The following is a 22,174-nucleotide window of genomic DNA, read 5'->3' on the forward strand; positions in this document are numbered from 1 at the left end:
AGTTGCAAATGCTCACCTAACAATTGCACCTTAGTAGAAAAACACAAACAGGAAGTTTATGCAAGTTTTTATCCTTATATAAAATGTTGTATTGCATCAAACCTCCATACATTACTGTCTCTATCCAGTATGAGACCGGTGTTCAGGAAGCACAAGCATGTGCTGAATAACAAGAAGCCGGCATTGGTGAAGGTGACAACATTTCATCTATTTATACATACTTTTATTATTAAAGCTTATCTTATAATTATTTCTGAAGAGATTGACTAATTTTTGTAGTATTTATGACTTAGAACTACGAGTATGATAAAGCTATGAATTGATATAATTCCTGATTTGTTTTATCTTTTCATTATCCTTCCTTTGTTAATTGAGCATTTTATATTACTTAGCTTAAAAATGCAAGAACGGTTCAGAAGTATCCAACCTTGGGCTAAGGGCCAAAATTATGGTATCATTCAAAATGTCCTTCAAAGAAAGCCCTCTGTAATCCAACACACTTAGCCCATTAATCCTTCCATTTCTCATCAATTTGTTCAACATTCATATTTTTCCCTTATAGGGTTGAACAATTTTCATGGGTTCAGAGCAAAAGGCTTCCTCATTCCTCCCCAAGGTATTCTCGGATGGTAAGCAGGTTTGACTCTGGAGCAAACCTGACCAAGGGCTACTGCCCAAGGCTACAGAGGTTCCTCTCCCTGGAGGCTGAATGCACCATGTGAGATGGTTCTGTTATGTGGATGAATGTCATGGTGGATAGCAGTGCCACCACATTCCTACAATCATCCATCACTCCCACTGCTCAAACGCTTCTGCAACCAATGATAGGTATGCTGCCACATTCTGCATGGTCTCCTTGGCTCTCAGATAAGGATACTGTCAACAGGTTTGGGATTGCCAAAAAATCATAAGGAGCTATGTCTGAAAAGTCCAGAGAGAGAGAGAGAGAGAAAGAATGAGCAAGAGAAAGAGTAGGATGAAGCAAAGGAAGAGTCAAGAGGGAGGAAGAGAGAGTAGGACAAGAAAAAACAGAACAAATAAATCCCCTACACGTCTTGTCTCCATTCACACAAGCCATGAAAAGCTTGTCCATCCCTGAGTGCTCAGAAGCAGTGTTCCACTGATGATGTGGAAACTGAGACACCCAATCATTTAATGGGCTTTAGTAGGTTTTGTCACCAGTCTTCTGTGTGTCACTGACTACATTTTGAAATTTTTATCTGTTCTATTTAATTTTGTGTGTATGTACACAATGTTTATGGTCAATAAACTATTTATAAAACTATTTATCTGTGTGAGTAAGATAAAAGCAGTTATTGTTATTATTATTATTATTATTATTATTATTATTATTATTATTATTATTATTATTATTACACATTTTCCTCCTTGTATTTAAATATTATTATTATTATTATTATTATTATTATTATTATCATGAATTGTTCTTGTTTATAAATAAAATACTGTAACTGATTATTATTTTTTTTATCATTCATTTAGACTCTCTCTCTCTCTCTCTCTCTCTCTCTCTCTCTCTCTCTCTCTCTCTCTCTCTCTCTCTCTCTCTCTCTCTCTCTCTCTCTCTCTCTCTCTCTCGAATAAAATGACTGGTGAGGAACTCTAATAATTAAAGTGCTAAAAAATCCATTAAACTACGAGAAATAAGACAAATAATTAATGACACACCTAATAACACAAACAAGGAGTAATAAACAAAACTTAAGCCAGAAAACACGAAAAGATAAAACTATCATATAAAGAAATACGAAGTAAAAAAAAAAAAATCATGAATATCAAATAAATAACTCACATATAATCAATAAACACGTAAGGAACAGTAAATAAACAATTAAGCCATTCATTGCAAGGGCCACAGTCAGAAAGTGAAAAAAAAAAAAATGCTTAGTTAAATACCGAGGCTAAATAAAACAAGGAATTAGACAAATGACAAATAATTAATAAATACATAAGGAATAATGAATAAACAAAAATTAAGCCAGGAAGACTATTATAATTATTGCAAGGAGACGATATGTATGTATGTATTGTATGTAATTCGAGGTTAAAATGGCTCAAATCTGACCCAACAGCAGGCCATAAGTGAAGGTGTTCCTCAAGGCAGGGAGGGGGGAGCAATGAATAGGGGAGGGGCTATAAACTATTGGGGGGATATTAATTAATGACGCATCCAGTTTAGCGTGTGTATATTTCGCGTTGTGATAATTTAAAGGTTTTCTCGCGTTTTTATCTTTATTTATTGATTGATTTTATTTATTTATTTTATTTTTTTGGCAGGTGTTATATTTGTTGAGTGTTTTAAGTAACTGTGGCTCATTGCATCAAAACTCCATTCATTACCTTCGTGGGAAGGTTCAATTTGGCAAGGTTTTATTTCGCATTTTGGGTTTTATAGTAAATTATGCATTTTCTCATATTTTTCTTTGTTGGTATTGTCCCTTCCACGCCATATATGACTGGAAAGTTGGGGGCGCCTTCCCCCCCCACCCTCCACTGCTACGTTTTTTTTTCTTAATCAGTCAGTCAACCAATCAATCAATCCCTTCATGAATCATACCCATTTCCAGGTGTCACCACCACCCATAGATCTCTCATTCTGTCATGTATGAACAAGTGCTAAGGGCAAGCTGAACAAGTACAAAGGGCAAGCCAGCTGTCTCTTTTAATATTCTTGCCTGAAATAACATTACAAATGAGGGTCTATTAATCATCCATTAAATAATCCATTTTTATTGCTTTCTCATTCTTCTTCCTCTGTGTATTGTTAAATTGGTTATATCATTGTCCCTTCCTGTGTTTTAGTGTGCCATTACCTGTCCTCTCTTCCAGCTGATATTTAGTTTGTACTAAAATAGACTGGCATAACTTTACAATTTATACACAAATAACAACATAAACCAATAATGCATTGATATTATGCATGATAGGAGTGGACATTTCCACTCTACATCATTAATGAATGCATGATGAGACGCACACTATTACAAAGCTAATGAGTTCAATACAAACACTCAATAACAATTTCAATAACTTTATTAAAAATAGCAATCTTTATAAATCATGAAACCAACATCAAATGCACAATAATGCAAACACTTTTTACACACACACTCTTTAATGATATTTCCTAATATACAGTATAATTCCAAACAGAGAGAGAGAGAGAGAGAGAGAGAGAGAGAGAGAGAGAGAGAGAGAGAGAGAGAGAGAGAGAGAGAGAGAGAGAGAGAGAGAGAGAGAGAGAGAGAGAGAGAGAGAGAGAGAGAGAGAGTGATGAACTACCTGGGGTCATAAATGCAAAGTACAGGTATCAGTCAGGCAAAGCATAGTGCTTGCCTGTCTCATATGGAATGTAAAAACATGGCTTCATATCATTCCAGACCTGGGATTATGGCCAAAAGTTACCAAGCAGTGCTGAGCAAAATCCAGTAGAGTAATATTCAGTATCATTGAATTACTGACAAAGTAAAGATCATTATGTGCAATGATACTCACTACCTAGGAGCATTTCAGGTTACTACCAAGAGTCTGACCATGCTGGCAGGGATGGTTAGGCTACAACACATTACATACTTCTCCATTCAAATCAGTCAGCTGATTAAATGGTGAGTTAAACCATTTTGATCATCTAAATCATATTAAGGCATTGGATGAGACCTGGACAGCTTTGGGTCCAACACCATACATAGGTACTCCACTACTCTGTGGGAGACACTTGATTGTGGCAAGAGTCATCACAATACCAAACACCATCCTTGACAAAGCACAGCATGGCCCACTCATCCACAGGAACCCAGCCATCTCTAAGGAGCAAATTAATGCTGCCCAGTGTCACTCCTCATCACTTTTAGGAATAAGAAGTAGATCCCACCCCCAGCACCATCTTTACATAGAATATAATACAGAGGATAGAGAAGGAATACAAACAGGGCACATGGTATGGTATAGAACACCAACCCTCACTTTTGGAAAACCCCAGCCACTCAGTAGGAGACTGAGTGGCTGGAATACATGGAATACAAAGTGCATGGAATACAGTAGTATTCCATGCAGTTTTTAATACATATAATATATTATAGTGAAAGGAACATATTTATATAACATATATATAAGGACGCTGCTTATCTTCTCGAGCTGCTGAAGGTCATGATCTGCTTCCTTTTCCTGCACCAGCTTTGATATCAAATCCTGCAGGAAACAACTGTGTTAATTCACATTTTGAATAAATCTAATAGATGAAATTTCACTTACAACACCTTATGTGTCTCTGGTGACTCATGGAGGACAGATACATCACCTGAGAGTAAATGGTCAGTGAAGAAGTTGACCCTTGATCCTGGCTAATCACATTAAGTACATTAAACACTCCTGTTAACTAATAAATGAGGGATAGATTTCTCTGGAAGGTTACATTACACTACTTCCCTGGCATTTGAAAACATTTTGCTCTACATGAACTCATATGGAAGCTTTACTGCAACATTAAATCTCAGCTAGATGCCAGATGGTGTAGCCTCCATCACAGAGCAAGGTAATGATATGAAGGCTTAGTACTTTGGTCAACACCTGAATAAGAACCGTTTGAGATGCAGCAGAGATCACTAACCTGCCAGCAATTGAATAAGAAGTGTGTGAGATGCAGCAGAGATCACTAACCTGCCAGCAATTGAATAAGAAGTGTGTGAGATGCAGCAGAAATCACTAATCTGCCATGACATGAATAAGAAGTGTGTGAGATGCAAAAGAGAGCACTAACCTGCAGAGTGGTTTTGCTTCATTTCCTCTCATTCATGATGGAGGCTGGCAAGGTCTAACTCGCGTTCTCGAGCTTGTTGCTTCATCACTCCTCGCTGCAACTGGTAGATGGTGATGTAGTCACCTGAAGAAGGATAAAATTCTTCATTAAAAGACCAAGGAAATGGCATACAGTAAACAGTAAACACTTCCTCCACTTCACTTTTACAGATGATTCAAATGAGCAAAAAACATGCACTCACCGATGGACTCTGTCTCCTCATGCACTACAGCATGCTCAAGCTGCTACTTCCTGTCACTCAGCTCAGCCACCTCCTTCATGCTGCAAGTTAACCTGCTCTCCAGGACCCTGTGAGCCTCCTGCAGTTGTTGCAGCTTCTGTTAAAGCTCAGTTCCTCCCAATCCTGTTGTTTCTCCTGATAAAACAATAAGTTTGTTTCTCTCAACTTTTCTTAATACAGCCTCAATAAACAAATCCAATAACAATGCTTTTATTTTGTTATTAATTCAAAAAATTGAGCAACAGTGAGGAAAAATTATTTGCTTTATTATTAGAGAATATAAACTTTCTTACCTTTTGGTTCAGTTATGACATCTTCAGACAACTTTTCATGAGCAAGAGATTCTCCCAGCAGTTTGTTATACTTATCCCTCTCACAGTCTAGCTGAACCTGAAGACTGCTGCACTCACTCTCCAACCTGCTAACCTCAGATGTCAGTGTAGCCACTTGACCCAGCAATTTCCCCTTGGTATCTGTACCTGGAGGTGAAAAATTGATGCAACAGAGGGCCAGACAAGAATGACCAATGGAAGTAATTAGACGTAATGTAAGAAGTGGGTATAAGACTAAGGGAAATAGAAGGGCAATGGAGAGAGGGTTAGATGCACCAGAAATGTCTGTGGAGCCAGGAAAAATTTTAACTTGTAACAGAGATAACTAAGAGCAACTGTGAATGAATAAATGTGATGTAGCCTCGACCCATGACTGGGAAAATGCAAAAGCAGCACCTCAGACACCAGGACCATGATGACTGGCAGCTCCCAAAATTAGCTGCTGGCTTTTGTACTCCTAGTCACCACAGGAGGCTCATCCACAGCTAATCCTATCAGCTGATCATCTTGGGTGAAGTAATTGTTTATCAGTCTGGCTGTTGAGTCCTGATGCAGAGATGTGTGTGTGTGTGTGTGTGTGTGTGTGTGTGTGTGTGTGTGTGTGTGTGTGTGTGTGTGTGTGTGTGTGTGTGTGTGTGTGTGTGTGTGTGTGTGTGTGTGTGTGTGTGTGCACTTTGGAAAGCCTCCTCCAAGGAGAATGTCAGTTTGATATACAAATATATATTCATGTGGATGGTAGCTCACATTTAGCTTCTGAGTTCTCACATGAAGACATGCCATCCTTGTCTTTTTCCTCTGAGGGAGTGACTTTATACTCTGTGATAAGTGCATGCAGCTCACTATTCTGTCTTGTGACGTTTTTGATTTCTATCTGTGAAAGACACAAGAAGGCAGTAAGTTAACTTGTTTAACATGCCACATCATTTTATATATATTATGCCAAGTTTAAACAGGAAAGCCTCACCAGAAGCATCAACTAAAGACCAAAGTGATTAACAAATCTTTCACTTTACCACCCATAATGACAAAAGCTGATGATGTCCATATCCTGCATTTTTACACCTTCATGATTCCATTAGATTACATTAGATTACATTAGAACAGTATGTGACCAATGACGTCTCCATTCTACATTGCCATGACAAGAATACAGGGCTTTACTGAACATAAACCAAGGACGCCTCCATTCTACATTGCCATGACAAGAATACGGGGCTTTACTGAACATAAACCAAGGACGCCTCCATTCTACATTGCCATGACAGAGAATACAGGGCTTTACTGAACATAAACCAATGACGCCTCCATTCTACATTGCCATGACAAGAATACAGGGCTTTACTGAACATAAACCAAGGATTCCCTCCTCCTCTCTCTAAGGGTTAGGGTTCTCTCAACAGTTACAGCGTGGTGTGAGAGATGCAGTGCTGTCAAGGCTTTACTATTTACAGGAAGCAACACACCAATAAATAAATGTTACTTTGGAAATGAAACTGAATAATCAAAGGCTTTATATCTCATGAACTTCCCTTCTTTAATAAACTGTCTTCAAGCTGACAGACTCCAGTAGTATTGCATCTTAGGAATATTCTACAGCTGATTTCATAATAACTGCTCTCTAAAACTGACTACATGCCTCCTTCCCTGCCTCCTACAGACTCTACTCAACAATTGTTGCTATTCTGTTCATGCTGGTGTGACAGTTAACCAGTATATTAATTCCTTAGTTATGTACACTCCTAGAATGGTGGTTCATTTTATCTACCAGTGATTTGAATTCCCAGCTTCTAAGTATTACATTATTATTTGTTGATTGGTACCATTTGTATGCAATCAGAGAAAGATTTCAATATAAAAACATATCCATGTTACTGTTACCTTTCAGAATGTAAACCAAAATGAAAGCTATGTAAATTTCTTGGTTCTTGTGCTTCTTCAAATGCAGTCCCTTGTCTGGTTTCTCTGTCAATTCTAATTTCTTATTGCTCTGTGGAAAAACAAAGTGCAAATGTTTAGGATGAACTGATTCAATAATATTGCTTTCACAATTTCAATATTGTTCACAATTTCTGCAGGAAGTTTACTCCATATATTTACTATACGATTAAAGAAAAAAATGTTTGGCCTTGTGGGATTTAAAACGTTTGGGTATAATCTTGAATCCATTATTTCTTGTTAGGTAGAATGAATGAGGAGGAGGAGGAGGAGGAGGAGGAGGAGGAGGAGGAGGAGGAGGAGGAGGAGGAGGAGGAGGAGGAGGAGGAGGAGGAGGAGGAGGAGGAGGGAGAAACAAAGATAGGAGGGAAGGAAGAAAGGAAGAAAAGGGAGAGAGAGAGAGAGAGAGAGAGAGAGAGAGAGAGAGAGAGAGAGAGAGAGAGAGAGAGAGAGAGAGAGAGAGAGAGAGAGAGAGAGAGAGAGAGAGAGAGAGAGAGAGAGAGAGAGAGAGAGAGAGAGAGAGAGAGAGAGAGAGAGAGAGAGAGAGAGAGAGAGAGAGAGAGAGAGAGAGAGAGGAGTTGGTAAGGAAAATTATTACAATGGTCCAAGGTGAAGAACAGGGACTGGAATGAGAAGTGGAAGAAGCATATAGAATTGGAAAATATAGTGAAGGAGGTAAAAGACCATTAGAAAGTGAGAATGAGATCCCAAGTTACAGTAAAGGAGATCCTGAGTGAGAACTGGGAAGCTGGCTGAAAATTCAGAATACAAGAATATTTGGAGTAAAAAAAGAGATATGAACTTGGAAAGAAAGGGAAAAAGAGAAGGATCTGAGGAATGAAGCCAAGCAAAAAAAAAGCAGAGAAGTACAGAGACCGAGAAGCAGAAATTTTATTGGAGGGTACTAGATATGAAACTAAGGAAATGGTATATTCAGGAAAAGGGAACAAGAAATGAAAGAACCACAACAGCAGACAGACAAATTGCATGTAGTGGGAGAAGTAGTATATTAAGAGTAATATATACAAAACAAACTTCATGTAAACAAATAAAATTTTCAGAAAACTTGTCACTGACAAAACCTTATTAACAACTCACCTTCTCCTTCTGCGGCATTTTCCTTCCTTCTTATCTTTCTCCTTTCCTTCCCCATCTTCCTCCCTCACCTCCTCCCTCTCCTTCCCCTCTTTCTTTCCACCTTCCTCCTCACTCTTGTGACTCTTAACTCTCTTCCTCCCTCGTCCTCCTCTTCCCCTGTGCTTCCTCACTCTGAAAGAAAAAGACTTGTTTAAAAAAGCAAGCAAATATAGTAGTAATAGTAAAAAAAAGTCAATGAAATGAAAGTTTATACACATATGAAATTAGTGAAAATTTGACACCAAACATTTCTCTATCTGTAACATTTACATCAGAATGACTGCTTGAGAACACAAGATATGAAAAGTGAAAAGGGAATGATGTATATAACAAAGAAAAAAACATTTGTATAATGACATATGACAGGAAAAATAATCTTGCATACACTGAGTCCCTTAAATCACTTGCTTCCTTGTATATTAACTCCCCAAAATGCTCATTCCTTGTACTCTCATTTTTCAGAAACACCTCTTCCTTATATATTGTCACTCAAGCACTCCTTTCTTGTACACTTATTCCTAAATCACTCCTGTCTTCCTGTATTCTCATTCTCCAAACACTGCGTTGCCTCTGCACACCCAGTTCCTCCAAAACATTTCTTCATTGTTTACTCATCCCCCCAAACACAGCAACTTTCTTGTATACTCAGCTCTCAAAAGATGCATTTTTAAAAACATCCATAACTCACTTTTATTTTCATTCCCCCCAAAACACTCCCGGCTGTGCACACTCCAGCACGTTAACACAACCTAACCAAGCAATACACCACGACTACTGGCACCATCCAAGATCTGGCCCCAGCACCCCTGCCTCCTTGCGTGCCAGCTCCAGCAATGCCAAGGCCACAGCGGCAGGTACGCGTCACCACACTCGGGCGCCTGCTCCCCACCACAGCTCCACCAGGGACTCTGTTGCCTCCCTGGAGTGGTAAGGAGTGTCAAGTTAAACCTGGTGTTTACTTTCACTATGATATAGAAACCAATTAACAACACAGAAAACAACACAACTAGGTAACATGCAACACATACCACACCTAAGCAACAGACACACCTCGAAAGGCAGCCACAGCAGATTTGGGAAGTCCCCACCAGGAGGTGTGCGCTTGCCCCTAGAAGGAAACTGAGTCCCGAACGCTGCTTGCACTTGCCGCACGTCCAAGGGGAGCAAGCAAACAGGCCATCATCAAACAAGTCTTGACTTTAACCATTCGTAATTTACACCATCATATATTATTGTGGGAGTAACTTCATGTTTAGTATATCTTAACATGGAACATTATTAAGAATGTGTACATGCTTGTATTATTTGATAGAATTATGTGGTCCCAGCTACACTTTCCACTCACACTCTCATCCATCACCAAGAATTAAACTAACCCCTATTACTTTTCCTCCCACCCTCAGAAATTATTAAACTAACCTCCAGTCACATTCTTCTGACACCCTCATCCCTCACTAAAAATTAATACCAACTGGCAAAATTACCAAACTAACCTCTAAATATCATCCTCCTACACATCTAGTCTCTCACTAAAATTAATCTCACCAAACACGATTATCAAAAGCTAATATCCAATCACTTTCCTCTGACCCTCAAAATCAACTTTCCAGCTGGTAGAATTATTAACCTATACTCCAGTCACTTCCACCCTCTCATCCCTCATTAAAATTAATCCCAGCCTTCAAAATTATTGAACTAACCTCCAGTCAAAGAAATATCACTGGTTTTGTAGGGGATATTGTCACTGCACTAAGGGATGCACACAATTTCTCGTAAGTTTTCACATTTTTGCGTTCAACTGTACCGGTCCTAAGTGGAGGAGTGAAAAAGTGACATCTAATGAATAGTTGCCACAAAACTTATTCTCATTACTTTTTGTTCCTTGTCATTTTTCTTTCAGGCTTTTTTCATCATCACAGCAGCTTGAAATTTTGAAAATACATGCTATTTGAGGAGAGGTAGCTGTACATGTGAAAAAAAGAAGGAAACAAACATCCATACTTGTGACTGATATGAAAAATAAACTAATACATATAAATGTATATTTCACTTTTCTTTCTAGCAATTAAAAAATGTACATACGACAGTATTTCTTTCTTTTTCACCTCAATAAATACGACAACAGTATTTTTCCTTCCCTTCAGTACTGACACAGAGCCTTTCCCTTAGTACATATCACAGTACTTTTCCTTTTTGCTCAGTGCATATGAGAATAATTTTCCTTTTCCTCCATGCATATGACACTACTTGCCCTTTTCCCTTTTCTTTCCCTAAATAGAGAAGACAAGACAGAAATTTTCTTTCCCTCAATACACAACCACACTATTTTTCTCCCACTCTCTCTCTTGTACAGAGTCAGTTTTCCAATGTACTGGAAGGTTATGCCTACGGGAAACTGAAGGACAGCTCAAGCAACGGAGTGGACGAGGCACGGTTAGGAGCTCTGCAGAGGTCAAGGGAAGCTGACCTCACTGTCTCTGAATTGTCCCATCACTGAGGAGAGGTTGAAAGTCTGTTACCTACACCCAGCCTATCTATAATCATCAGGTGAGAGATACAGGTGATGATCAAATAATATTTTAAAGATGTTGAACAAAGTGCTCCCTTAAACAGATTAATTGGATCCAGCAAAATGTTCAGAATATGAAATGTCAAATAATTAGATTGATCTATCTATATGCCAGGCTGGCAGTCCTATACAGGGTGCCCCAGACACTACACTATACACTCACATACAACATTGACACTGTTAATCCAAATTCTAATCTATTTATCCCTATATACCAGGCCAACAATCCTCCCCAAGACACATGAGACAAATCACCACACATTCCACACTCTTAACTTCATTATTATTACTTGACGATTTAGCTTCATCTATACATCAGGCTGGCAACGTCACCACACAAAATGGCCCAAACAAGGCACCACACACACATTCACACTCTTAATATCATCTGTCAGGCCCTAGTGGGAAAGGGACAATCTTGTGGCCCACCATACTACACCTCAGGAGGTCAGACACAGCATTCAGTTAACAAAAAATCACATTAACACCCACTCCCCACAGAACATAGTAACACAAAATCAGATGCTAACACTCACACCCAACGTCACATTCACAAGACAGGAGTTCTCATCCCACAGCCGTAAACTGTTTTGCGGCCACCCACGAGGACCTTGCCAAGAAGATGCTTGCCTACACAACCCCAACGGACACAGCTCTGTACCGGGCGCATCCCGGCTGCACGACAGGCCTCCGCTTCAGCATCCTCTTCTTCATCGAAGAGCGACTCCAGAAGGGTGCTTCCACATATGCCCCACGGGGGAGAAGCCTGTTAGCATGGGAGTTGCTGCTGGCTGGTACATGTTGTCAGCTCTCCTACAACAAGGTGAGGACCCTGTTGAGGTGTAAAAGACTGGTCAGTTCAAAGTGTTGGAGCATTTAGTGTTTGGTAAGATGGCTGGTACATGTTGCCCAGCCCACTCCTACAACAGGGTGAGGACCTGTTGGGGTATGAGACTAAGTTTGAATGCACAAGGAAGGTAGTCAGGTGTTTAATGTTTGATAAGATGGGAATACAGAAAGACAGTTATTAAAGGATAGATTTAAAAACTAGGGAAACTTTACATGATACCTGGTGTATTTTCATAATTGAGCTGATATTAACTTGAATTAGTTACAACTGGCATGAGCAATATAAGCAAGAGTGGTGTTAATATGCAGCTGATATGGATATCAAGTAATGTATTTAATTTTATCAGTAGTTCTCTTTAAAAATATGATGATATCCAACAGTTTTCTTAGTAAAGATATGAGATATAAATCTTTTTTAGAAATGATGAGAAAACTCTTAAATTGCATTTTCATCTCTGAAACATTTTAAAATGGTCTTTTCTACATTTTTTTAATTTAAAAAGATGTAATTTACTTTCCAAAGATTTTTAAATTGCCTTTGTATCATCCTCACATGTCTTAAAATTGCCTTTTCATGGCATCTTTCCCTCCTCTCCTCTTCCTCCTGCAGGCTCCAACACCTACCCAATCAGCAGTGCAGCACGGGTAATCTACTGGGTTGGCTACAGTGTGTCCCTCATTTGTGTACACACATCATACTCTCTGCCACACTGGTCTCACATTTTGCTGTGGGAGCAGCCTGCACCTCTGCCATTCCAGCAACCTGCGGGACCTGTCTAGGCAGTCCAGGCTGGAGATGCTGGATGCAACAACAATGACCTCTTCCAAGTGAGCGACCCAGCCTCGGTGGGTCCTTGGCTTCTTGCTGTGTGAACTGATATACCATCCAGTGGCTGAGAGTTGAGAGAGAGAGAGAGAGAGAGAGAGAGAGAGAGAGAGAGAGAGAGAGAGAGAGAGAGAGAGAGAGAGAGAGAGAGAGAGAGAGAGAGAGAGAGAGAGAGAGAGAGAGAGAGAGAGAGAGAGAGAGAGAGAGAGAGAGAGAGAGAGAGAGAGAGAGAATTTTGTTCAGTGCCAGATTTAGGAGTCCACAAAAAGACCAGCTGCCCAGGAGCCTCCACAATCCTCACAAAACGGGGTCTCCACAATCTGAGGAGTCTCCCACATAAATATTCTGTAAAGTGAAAGAGAAACTTAAATTAATCAAACACTAGTTTTCTATGAACTAAATATTTTTTTTATTACTATCAAAAAAATAACCACTTGTTTCATTTACACTAAATAAATATGTTCCTTTCACTATAATATATTTATATGTATTAAAAACTGCATGGAATACAGATACAAAAATATTAATATAAATATTTCAGGTAGATGGCACTCCACACTCAGGCTGCTCACAGGCCTCCACAGACACAGAATCCAGCCCTTGATTTGTAAATTAATTATTTTATTTAATTATTTATTTTTCCTTTGTAAGAGAGAGCACTGCCTTAGGGGAGGGAGAGAGAGAAAGAAGAATAATAAAAAAAAAAAAAAAAACAGATGCCATTTCTTTAAGAAATGGCATCTGTAATAATAATCTGTTATATGCCATAATAAATTATGGCATATAACATAAAATGTTATATGCCATTTGATAACAGTTTTCTATAGATCTAGGAGTGTAACTCAGTAAGTTTGTAACACAATCTCCCTTTCCTAAATCCAAATTGCTTTTATTATCACTGGGAGAGGCTGGGATGGACTGGGAGAGGCTGGAATGCACTGAGAGAGGAGGCTGGGATGGACTGGGAGAAGCCTAAGGATGCACTGGGAGGAGGCTGCAGGATGGACTGGGAGAGGCTGGAATGCACTGAGAGGAGGCTGGGATGGACTGGGAGAGGCTGAGAAATGCCACTGGGAGAGGCTGGGATGGACTGGAAGAGGCTGGGATGGACTGGGAGGAGTCTAGGATGCACTGGGAGAGGCTGGGATGGACTGGGAGAGGCTGGGATGGACTGGGAGAGGCTGGAATGCACTGAGAGAGGCTGGGATGGACTGGGAGAGGCTGGGATGGGAGCTGGGAGAGGCTGGAATGCACTGAGAGAGGCTGAGATGGACTGGGAGAGGCTAGGATACACTGGGAGAGGCTGGGATGAAGGAGAGGCTGGGGCTGGGGCTGAGGGCTGGGGGAAAAGGTCAAGAATGTTGGGTGTATCTCCAAGACAGTCAGGAATACGAGTAGGGTGTTGCACCAATTGCTCTAGGTCATGGAGGATAGCAAAGTTGTAGGCTAGTTCACCAGGATGGTCAGTAGAAGGGAGAGGAAAGCCAAAGCTGGTGGTGAACATTGAAGTCACTCCCAGAATGGAGATCTCTGCAAAAGGGGAAGAGGGTCAGAATGTGCTCCACTTTGGAAGTTAAGTAGTTAAAGAATTTCTTATAATCAGAGGAGTTAGGTGAAAGGTATACAGCACAGATAAATTTAGTATGAGAGTGACTCTGTAGTCGTAGCCAGATGGTGGAAAACTCAGAAGATTCAAGAGCGTGGGCACGAGAGCAGGTTAAATCATTGCGCACATAAACGCAGCATCCAGCTTTGGACTGAAAATGAGGATAGAAGAAGAAGTAAGAGGGAACAGAAAGGAGCTACTGTCAGTTGCCTCAGACACCTGAGTTTCAGTGAGGAAAAAGAAGATGAGGTTTAGAAGAGGAGAGGTGGTGTTCTACAGATTTAAGAAAATTAGATCTTTGACTGCGAATGCTTGCAGAAGTTTAATGAAGAAAAAGTTGAGGGGGGGTGTCAAGACACTTAGAGGTCTTGTGACAGAAAGGCAGTCTGACCTGGGGACATTTATGGTCCCCTCCCCAGATGGGGGACTACGGAGGGCTGGTGTAGGAGTCGCCACGATGATTTTAAAATTTTTGGAAGTGAGGAAGGGTGTGTGTGTTATTAGGTGCTTGTAGTTTTGTGTGGAGGAAGAGAGTTGTGCTTTAGAGGGCAGGCTATGACTGCCCCCTTGTGTTGTGAGGACACAAAGGGAAACGTTCAGGCGAGGTCACAGCTGGGTTTAATGACAGTAAGTTCACAGCACCCCCTGAACAGTGCTTTAGAGCCTCACTGGTATTAATGTATCATTTTAGGCTTAGATGTCTACTGCCTCCTCATATATATATATATATATATATATATATATATATATATATATATATATATATATATATATATATATATATATATATATATATATATATATGTACTTACCCAGCCAGCATTGGATAATGGGAGGCATGTGGGTGTTTTGTGGGCTACTTTATGGGTCCCATGTGGGCTACCCCACATTACTGCATAAAACACAGGAGTTGTTCTTGGAGATTTAAACTTTTTGCATTTTATAAATATTCATTCACATGACAGTAAAGATTCATTTTACTAACATGCCAGTTTCTCTTAAACCAAGCAATTTACGTGTAATCTTATCTTACAAATGGCTTGAGGCATTCTCTAACCTCTTGGAAAGTTGACAGATACTGCGTGAAAATACTGCCTAATTTTCATTGAAATAGTTAAAAGAAAATTAAATAAATAAATAAATAAATAAAATATAAATAAATAAATAAATAGAAAATAAAATCTTTTGGTTCAGTGATGTTCTTCATTTTTTTGTCCAAGGTTCTAACCATACCTAAACTAACTTAACAACACCAAAACTAACCTTGCATACCTGCTGTAACCCTAACCATACCTAAAGCTAACTTGACCACACCACAAAACTAACCTAACTGCAATACCTGCTGTAATCTAACCATACCTAAACTAACCCAACCACATCCAAACCTAACTACACCCAAACTAACCTAACTGTATGCTTGCTGTAACCTAACCATACCCAAAACTAACCTAACTACACCCAACCATATCAAACCTAACCTAACCATACCTAAACTCAAGGCAAGGTATGGCGTGTCCTAACCAAAGTGGTAGCCATAATTATTTCCTATTTTCATCAATAAGAAAAGGCATTGAATTCAATTTAAAAAAAACCTTTCAATTATTGTTAAAGGTTTGTAGAAAGAATATATCAAGAGCTAGTGTTATTTCATAAGATAGGTAATGAAATACTGGCACATTAATAAAAGTGATATCAAGCCTCAATATACTGACATGACGGTAATAACAGTGTAGTACCATCACAATCACCAGCACCACCACCCTTACCATTTATATCCACTAGAGCAAACCACCTCTACACCGTACGTAATGTACTTTCCACATATAATGCATACCTTTGGGCAAATTGGTGTCAGCAGGAGCATTGAACCTGAATGCCTCTTGGCACTTGCTGGGGAGAACTGGATGCCTTGGTAATCTGCAGGGATCACCACTTTTTAACACAGGCTAACTTCTTACTTTACACGTTATGGAAGGCATCAAGTATGGCTTTCAAGCATTTTAAAAGTATTCACAACATTGTCGAGTGCAATTTAAGATACCTTACTTCTGAACTGGTGTGAACCGCCAACGTACTGTTTACAGCACCCGCTGGGTTAAAACGTATGTTCACTTTTTAAATCTCTGAATTAAAGTATATTGCATTTTCAAGTTCAAAAATTAAAAATATTATTGCATAAAAATAATGCACTTTTCTTTCTCTTTCCACAAGTTACCTCCAGCAGATTATTAAAGGTAGGTGGAAATTTTATTTAGAGCATGATGAACCCAGCCGTTAGCAGGAAGGCGGCACAACAACGTCAGCGGCGCACCTACAGAGTGAGAAGAGATATTTTCGCTGAGTACGACGATGCTGAGTTACTGAAAAGATTCAGATTGGACCGTGCTGGTATTGTTGCAGTGACTGATATAGTGAGAGACAAGCTGCAAAGTAAAACTGAAAGAAATAGAGCCTTGACCCCTGAGATGGTGGCCATCACATTACGATATTTAGCCACAGGAAAAATGCAACAGTGCAGTTGTGATGATTTTGGAACAACGCAGCCCACTATCAGCCGTGCAATATCACAGACAATTGATGCACTGGCTGACCCAGAAAGTAATCTGCCAGTTCGTGGCTTTCCCTCACACCCAGCGTGAAGTGCAGCAAAAACAGGCAGAGTTCATGCAAGTAACTCAGTTTCCCGGTGTTGTGGGAGTGATTGATGGTACTCATATAAGAATTGTGTCTCCTCATGTCGATGAACATGTATATGTGAACAGGAAACGCTATCACAGCATAAATGTGCAAGTAGTATTTGATGCTCACTATAAGATTCTTGACATTGTGGCAAGGTGGCCTGGCTCAGTCAACGATGCAAGAATACTAGATAAGTCAGCACTCAAACTGATGTTTGAGGAACAACATGTACCTGCAGGATGCTACCTTCCCGGGGACAGTGGCTATCCCTGTAAGCAGTGGCTCCTCACTCCTTACCTTCACCCTCAAACTGTTGCACAAGCTAATTATAACAGGTGGGTTTATTTGTAAATAGTGTTCTGTTAGGTTTAGATATGCTTTGAACGAATCTAGTAGCTTTCTCCCCCAGGGCCGCCCTCCCGCGTGTGCCCGCAGCCCCTACAAGAACCGGTCCCTGCCCCCCTTTGGGCACGCTCTCCTCCCAAGGCTAAGTCCCCGGGGCGTGGCCGCCCAAACTAACCCCCTCCTCCCAACAGTTCCAGTACCTTACGATGCAGCCGAGGGGACTGACGCCACCACCACCACTGCCACCACCGCCACAACAAGGGTTATTCAAATGGGGAACATGCTTCAGGTGTTGCCCCAAGATGCCTCAGCCCCGCAGCCCCACTTCCCCATGATAGTGCAGGCAGGGAATGTCATACAGGTGAGAGAGAGAGAGAGAGAGAGAGAGAGAGAGAGAGAGAGAGAGAGAGAGAGAGAGAAAGTTTTTTACATACAGAAAGGAGAGACAGAGATAGAAAATCAATCTTCTTACTACTACTACTACTACTACTACTACTACTACTACTACTTCTGAGCACCTCCTTCCTCTCAGGTTGTTCCAGCTGACAACACGCAGGTATTAGGGGCAGAAGTCGTTGGAGTTGGTCGGGTCATGCAAGTGGTCGGAGTCCCAGGCTTTCCCCCCGACCCCAGCCCCAGACCCCTGCCCCAGCCACCCCTCTCCCTGTGACCCCTGCCCAGTCATCCCTCACCCCCTCCTGCCCCCCTGCGGTGCTGCCAGCGGGGGTGATGGGAGGTGGAGGTGGGCCACACACACCTGGGTTAGCTGTGGCTTGGCTTATCTCCCTCCTCAGCAGGTGAGAGAGAGAGAGAGTGTATATACATCTGTTGTTATTGTATTTATTTGTCTATATTTTCCTTACAGAGTGATTGATTGATTAAATGATATATATTGGTGTTAATATATACAGACAGACTGGTATATAGACATTCTGATATGTGATGGCCAGTCCATGGAGCACAAGGTCTTTGTGGACTAATGAATATTTTACACTAAGGTTTAAGACCAGTGTTTTATTCAGCTATCATGAAAAAAAAAAAGAAAAAGACAGTACATAATTATTTAGTAAGTAATTCATAACTTTAACCCAATCAAATTATAGATACATGCAAAAAAGAATTATATCAATAACAAAAGTAAATAATAATAATAATAATAATAATAACTATTACAAATTACAAACAATTACATATGTTTATAATAGTAGAGCTGATTACAATTTGAAAACTAATAAATACAATGAATAATTACTTGTTAAGTGTTGTTTTATCAGTAATTTAAAGGAATGTAATGGTTTGTTTTTAACTGTGTCCGAGAGCCGGGTCCAGTGCTTGGTTCCCTCGTGAGACGACACTCTGTTGGGCACGGGAGGTTCAGCAGAAGGGTGTCCTCAAGTTACCTGTCTGTCTTAACTGAATATCATGAGCCCGTGTCTCTTGTGTTTGTATTAAGAGCTTTGTATACAAACGCCAAGGTCTGGAATACAGTAATGTCTCCAGTTTCTAGGAGTTTAAGATCCACTGCTATGTTCGGACTTGTTACTGTTTGTCTTATTCCAAATTAGCTTTTTTGGGGCAAGAAATAATTTATGAGTGTAGGTTGCACTAGAGAGAGAGAGAGAGAGAGAGAGAGAGAGAGAGAGAGAGAGAGAGAGAGAGAGAGAGAGAGAGAGAGAGAGAGAGAGAGAGAGAGAGAGAGAGAATGTTTGATATTATTATTATTATTATTATTATTATTATTATTATTATTATTATTATTATTATTATTATTATTATTATTATTATTACTGCTACATATTTCTCTCTTATATATATCTCTCTCTCTCTCTCTCTCTCTCTCTCTCTCTCTCTCTCTCTCTCTCTCTCTCTCTCTCTCTCTCTCTTACAATAATAGTTTACTACCCTTCTCTCTCATCCTCTCTCCCACTTCCACTCACTCACTCTCTCCCTCACTTTTGCACGCAAATCCCTGAGGATCAACGAGGACATGAGTGAACAGACAGAGATTGCAGCAGCAGCAAGAGAGAGAGAGAGAGAGAAGCAAGAGAGGAGGGAGAGGAAGGAGAGGAGGAGGGAGAGAGAGGGAGGCCAGGAGGGAGGCACGTCAGAGAGAGAGAGGGAGAGGAAGAGGTTGATTCTGTTACACAGCAACAGTGGCTGCAACAACAACAACAGTTAGTCAGTGAGGAGGGGGAGGGGCCGTCCTCTGATGCTCGAGGATGAGGTATTGTTCAGGGTAAGTAGTAGTAGTAATGCATCATTTTTAAACTTTCCGAGATAATCTTATTTCAACAGGTAAAGAGATGAAAAAGTCCTCTAACTGACAAAAACATTATCTATTTATTTTTGTTATGTAGGCCAGCCAGCCGTGGGGGGAGACAAAACTTCAATAAAAGAGACTCTCTGAGGTGTGGCTCCCCAAAATAGGAATTGCAAATGGTAGCCAGAATTTACAGCAGAATACTGGAGGGTGCTGTCAGGCCAAATGACAGCTCCCCCATCTCGCTGCCTATGCAGTGATCTGGCCAGCCACTAGTGTGTTTTGGGGGCTCAGACCAGCAGATTCCCACTGTTTTATTCACTGTTTATGTGTTGATGCAGTGTCTGGCCAGCCACTTACAATGTGTTTTGGGGGCTCAGACCAGCTTCAGATTCCCAGTGTTTATTCACTGTTTGCTGTTGATGCAGTGTCTGGCCAGCCACTTGTGTGTGTTTTGGGGGCTCTAGACCAGCAGATTCCCAAGTGTTTATTCACTGTTTGTGTTGATTTAGTGTTTGTGCCAGCCACTTGTGTGTTTTTGGGGGCTCAGACCAGCAGATTCCCACTGTTTATTCACTGTTTGTGTTGATCTAGTGTTTGGCCAGCCACTTGGCTGTGTATGTACGGGGACTCAGACCAGCAGATTCCCACTGTTTATCCACTGTTTGTGTTGATGCAGTGTTTGGCCAGCCACTAGTGTGTTTTGGGGGCTCAGACCAGCAGATTCCCTACTATTTATCCACTGTTTGTGTTGATCTAGTGTTTGGCCAGCCACTTGTGTCTATGTAGGGGATTCAGACCAGCAGATTCCCACTGTTTATCCACTGTTTGTGTTGACGATCTAGTGTTTGGCCAGCCAGATTGTGGCTGTTTTAGGGCTCAGACCAGCAGATTCCCACTGTTTATTCACTGTTTGTGTTGATCTAAGTGTTTGGCCAGCCACTTGTGTGTTTTTGGGGGCTCAGACCAGCTTAGATTCTCACTGTTTATTCACTGTTTGTGTTGGATCTAAGTGTTTGGCCAGCCTAACCTTGTGTGTATGTAGGGGACTCAGACCAGCAGATTCCCACTGTTTGCATCCATTGTTTGTGTTGATGCAGTGTTTAGCCAGCCACTTGTGTGTATGTAGGGACTCAGACCAAGCAGATTCCCACTGTTTATCCACTGTTTGCATGTTGATGCAGTGTTCGTGGCCAGCCACTTGTGTGTGTATGTAGGGGACTCAGACCAGCAGATTCCCACTGTTTTATTCACTGTTTAACATGTTGGATGCAGTATTTGGCTTCAGCCACTTGTGTGTATGTAGTGGACTCAGACCAGCAGATTCCCACTGTTTATCCACTGTTTTGTGTTGATGCAGTGTTTGGCCAGCCACTTGTGTGTTTTGGGGGCCTCAGACCAGCAGATTCACTACTATTTATCCACTGTTTGTGTTGATCTAGTGTTTGGCCAGCCACTTGTGTTTATGTAGGGGACTCAGACCAGCAGATTTCCCACTGTTTATCCACTGTTTGTGTCTGAGTGCAGTGTTTGGCCATGCCACTTGTGTGTTTTGGGGGCTCATAGACCAGCAGATTCCTACTATTTATCCACTGTTTGTGTTGATCTAGTGTTTGGCCAGCCACTCTGTGTTTGTAGCAGGGGACTCAGACCAGCAGATTCCCACTGTTTATCCACTGTTTGTGTTGAGTCTAGGTGTTTTGGCCAGCCATTTGTGTGTTTGGGGGCTCCAGACCAGCAGATTCCCCACTGTTTATTCACTGTTTGTGTTGATGCTAAGTGTTTGGCCAGCCACTAGTGTGTTTTAGGGGCTCAGACCAGCAGATTCTCACTGTTTTATTCACTGTTTGTGTTGATCTAGTGTTTGGCCAGCCACTTGTGCATGGCATGTAGGGACTCCAGACCAGCAGATTCCCACTGTTTATTCACTGTTTGTGTTGATGCAGTATTTGGCCAGCCACTTGTGTGTATGTAGATGGACTCAGACCAGCAGATTCCCACTGTTTATCCACTGTTTGTGTTGATGCAGTGTTACTGGCCAGCCACTATGTGCATGTTTTGGGGCTCAGACCAGCAGATTCCCTACTATTTATCCACTGTTTGTGTTGATCTAGTGTTTGTTGCCAGCCACTTGCCTTGTGTTTATGTAGGGGACTCAGACCAGCAGATTCCCACTGTTTATCCACTGTTTGTGTTGATCTGGTGTTTGGCCAGCCACTTGTGTGTATGTGGGGACTCAGACCAGCAGATTCCCACTGTTTATTCACTTGTTTGTGTTGGATCTAGTGTTTGGCCAGCCACTTGTGTGTATGTAGGGGACTCAGACCAGCAGATTCCCACTGTTTATCCATTGTTTGTGTTGATGCAGTGTTTGGCCAGCCACTTGTGTGTATGTAGGGGACTCAGACCATGCAGATTCCCACTGTTTATCCACTGTTTGTGTTGATGCAGTGTTTGGCCATGCCAACTTGTGTGTATTAGGGGACTCAGACCAGCAGATTCCCACTGTTTATTCACTGTTTGTGTTGATGCAGTGTTTGGCCACGCCACTTGATGTGTATGTAGGGGACTCAGACCAG

General features: G+C 41.0%; 1 protein-coding gene and 1 long non-coding RNA gene across 3 annotated transcripts in view; one reads left to right on the top strand and one right to left on the bottom strand.

The window, feature by feature from the left end:
• Positions 1-3,036: 3,036 nt before the first annotated feature.
• LOC135115593 (uncharacterized) overlaps positions 3,037-22,174 on the bottom strand; it is a 35,755-nt gene continuing 16,617 nt past the window's right edge. Inside the window, exons 1-6 of one of the 2 annotated variants that reach the window (XM_064032532.1) lie at positions 8,423-8,485; positions 7,268-7,376; positions 5,351-5,536; positions 5,019-5,192; positions 4,778-4,900; positions 3,037-4,209 (exon numbers count right to left, since the gene is read on the bottom strand). In XM_064032532.1, the coding sequence (XP_063888602.1) occupies positions 5,158-5,192; positions 5,351-5,536; positions 7,268-7,376; positions 8,423-8,440 (348 nt within the window). In that variant the 5' untranslated portion in view covers positions 8,441-8,485 and the 3' untranslated portion in view covers positions 3,037-4,209; positions 4,778-4,900; positions 5,019-5,157. Of the gene's footprint in view, positions 4,210-4,777; positions 4,901-5,018; positions 5,193-5,350; positions 5,537-7,267; positions 7,377-8,422; positions 8,486-22,174 lie in introns of those variants that run through there. The other variant, XR_010276026.1, reaches the window with a different exon arrangement.
• On the top strand, positions 16,577-18,119 carry LOC135115597 (uncharacterized). The gene is made up of 3 exons (XR_010276033.1): positions 16,577-17,325; positions 17,527-17,696; positions 17,868-18,119. It is a non-coding gene; the product is annotated as an uncharacterized LOC135115597 (long non-coding RNA).

Source organism: Scylla paramamosain, chromosome 29 (assembly GCF_035594125.1).
Source record: "Scylla paramamosain isolate STU-SP2022 chromosome 29, ASM3559412v1, whole genome shotgun sequence".
NCBI lineage: Eukaryota > Metazoa > Arthropoda > Malacostraca > Decapoda > Portunidae > Scylla > Scylla paramamosain.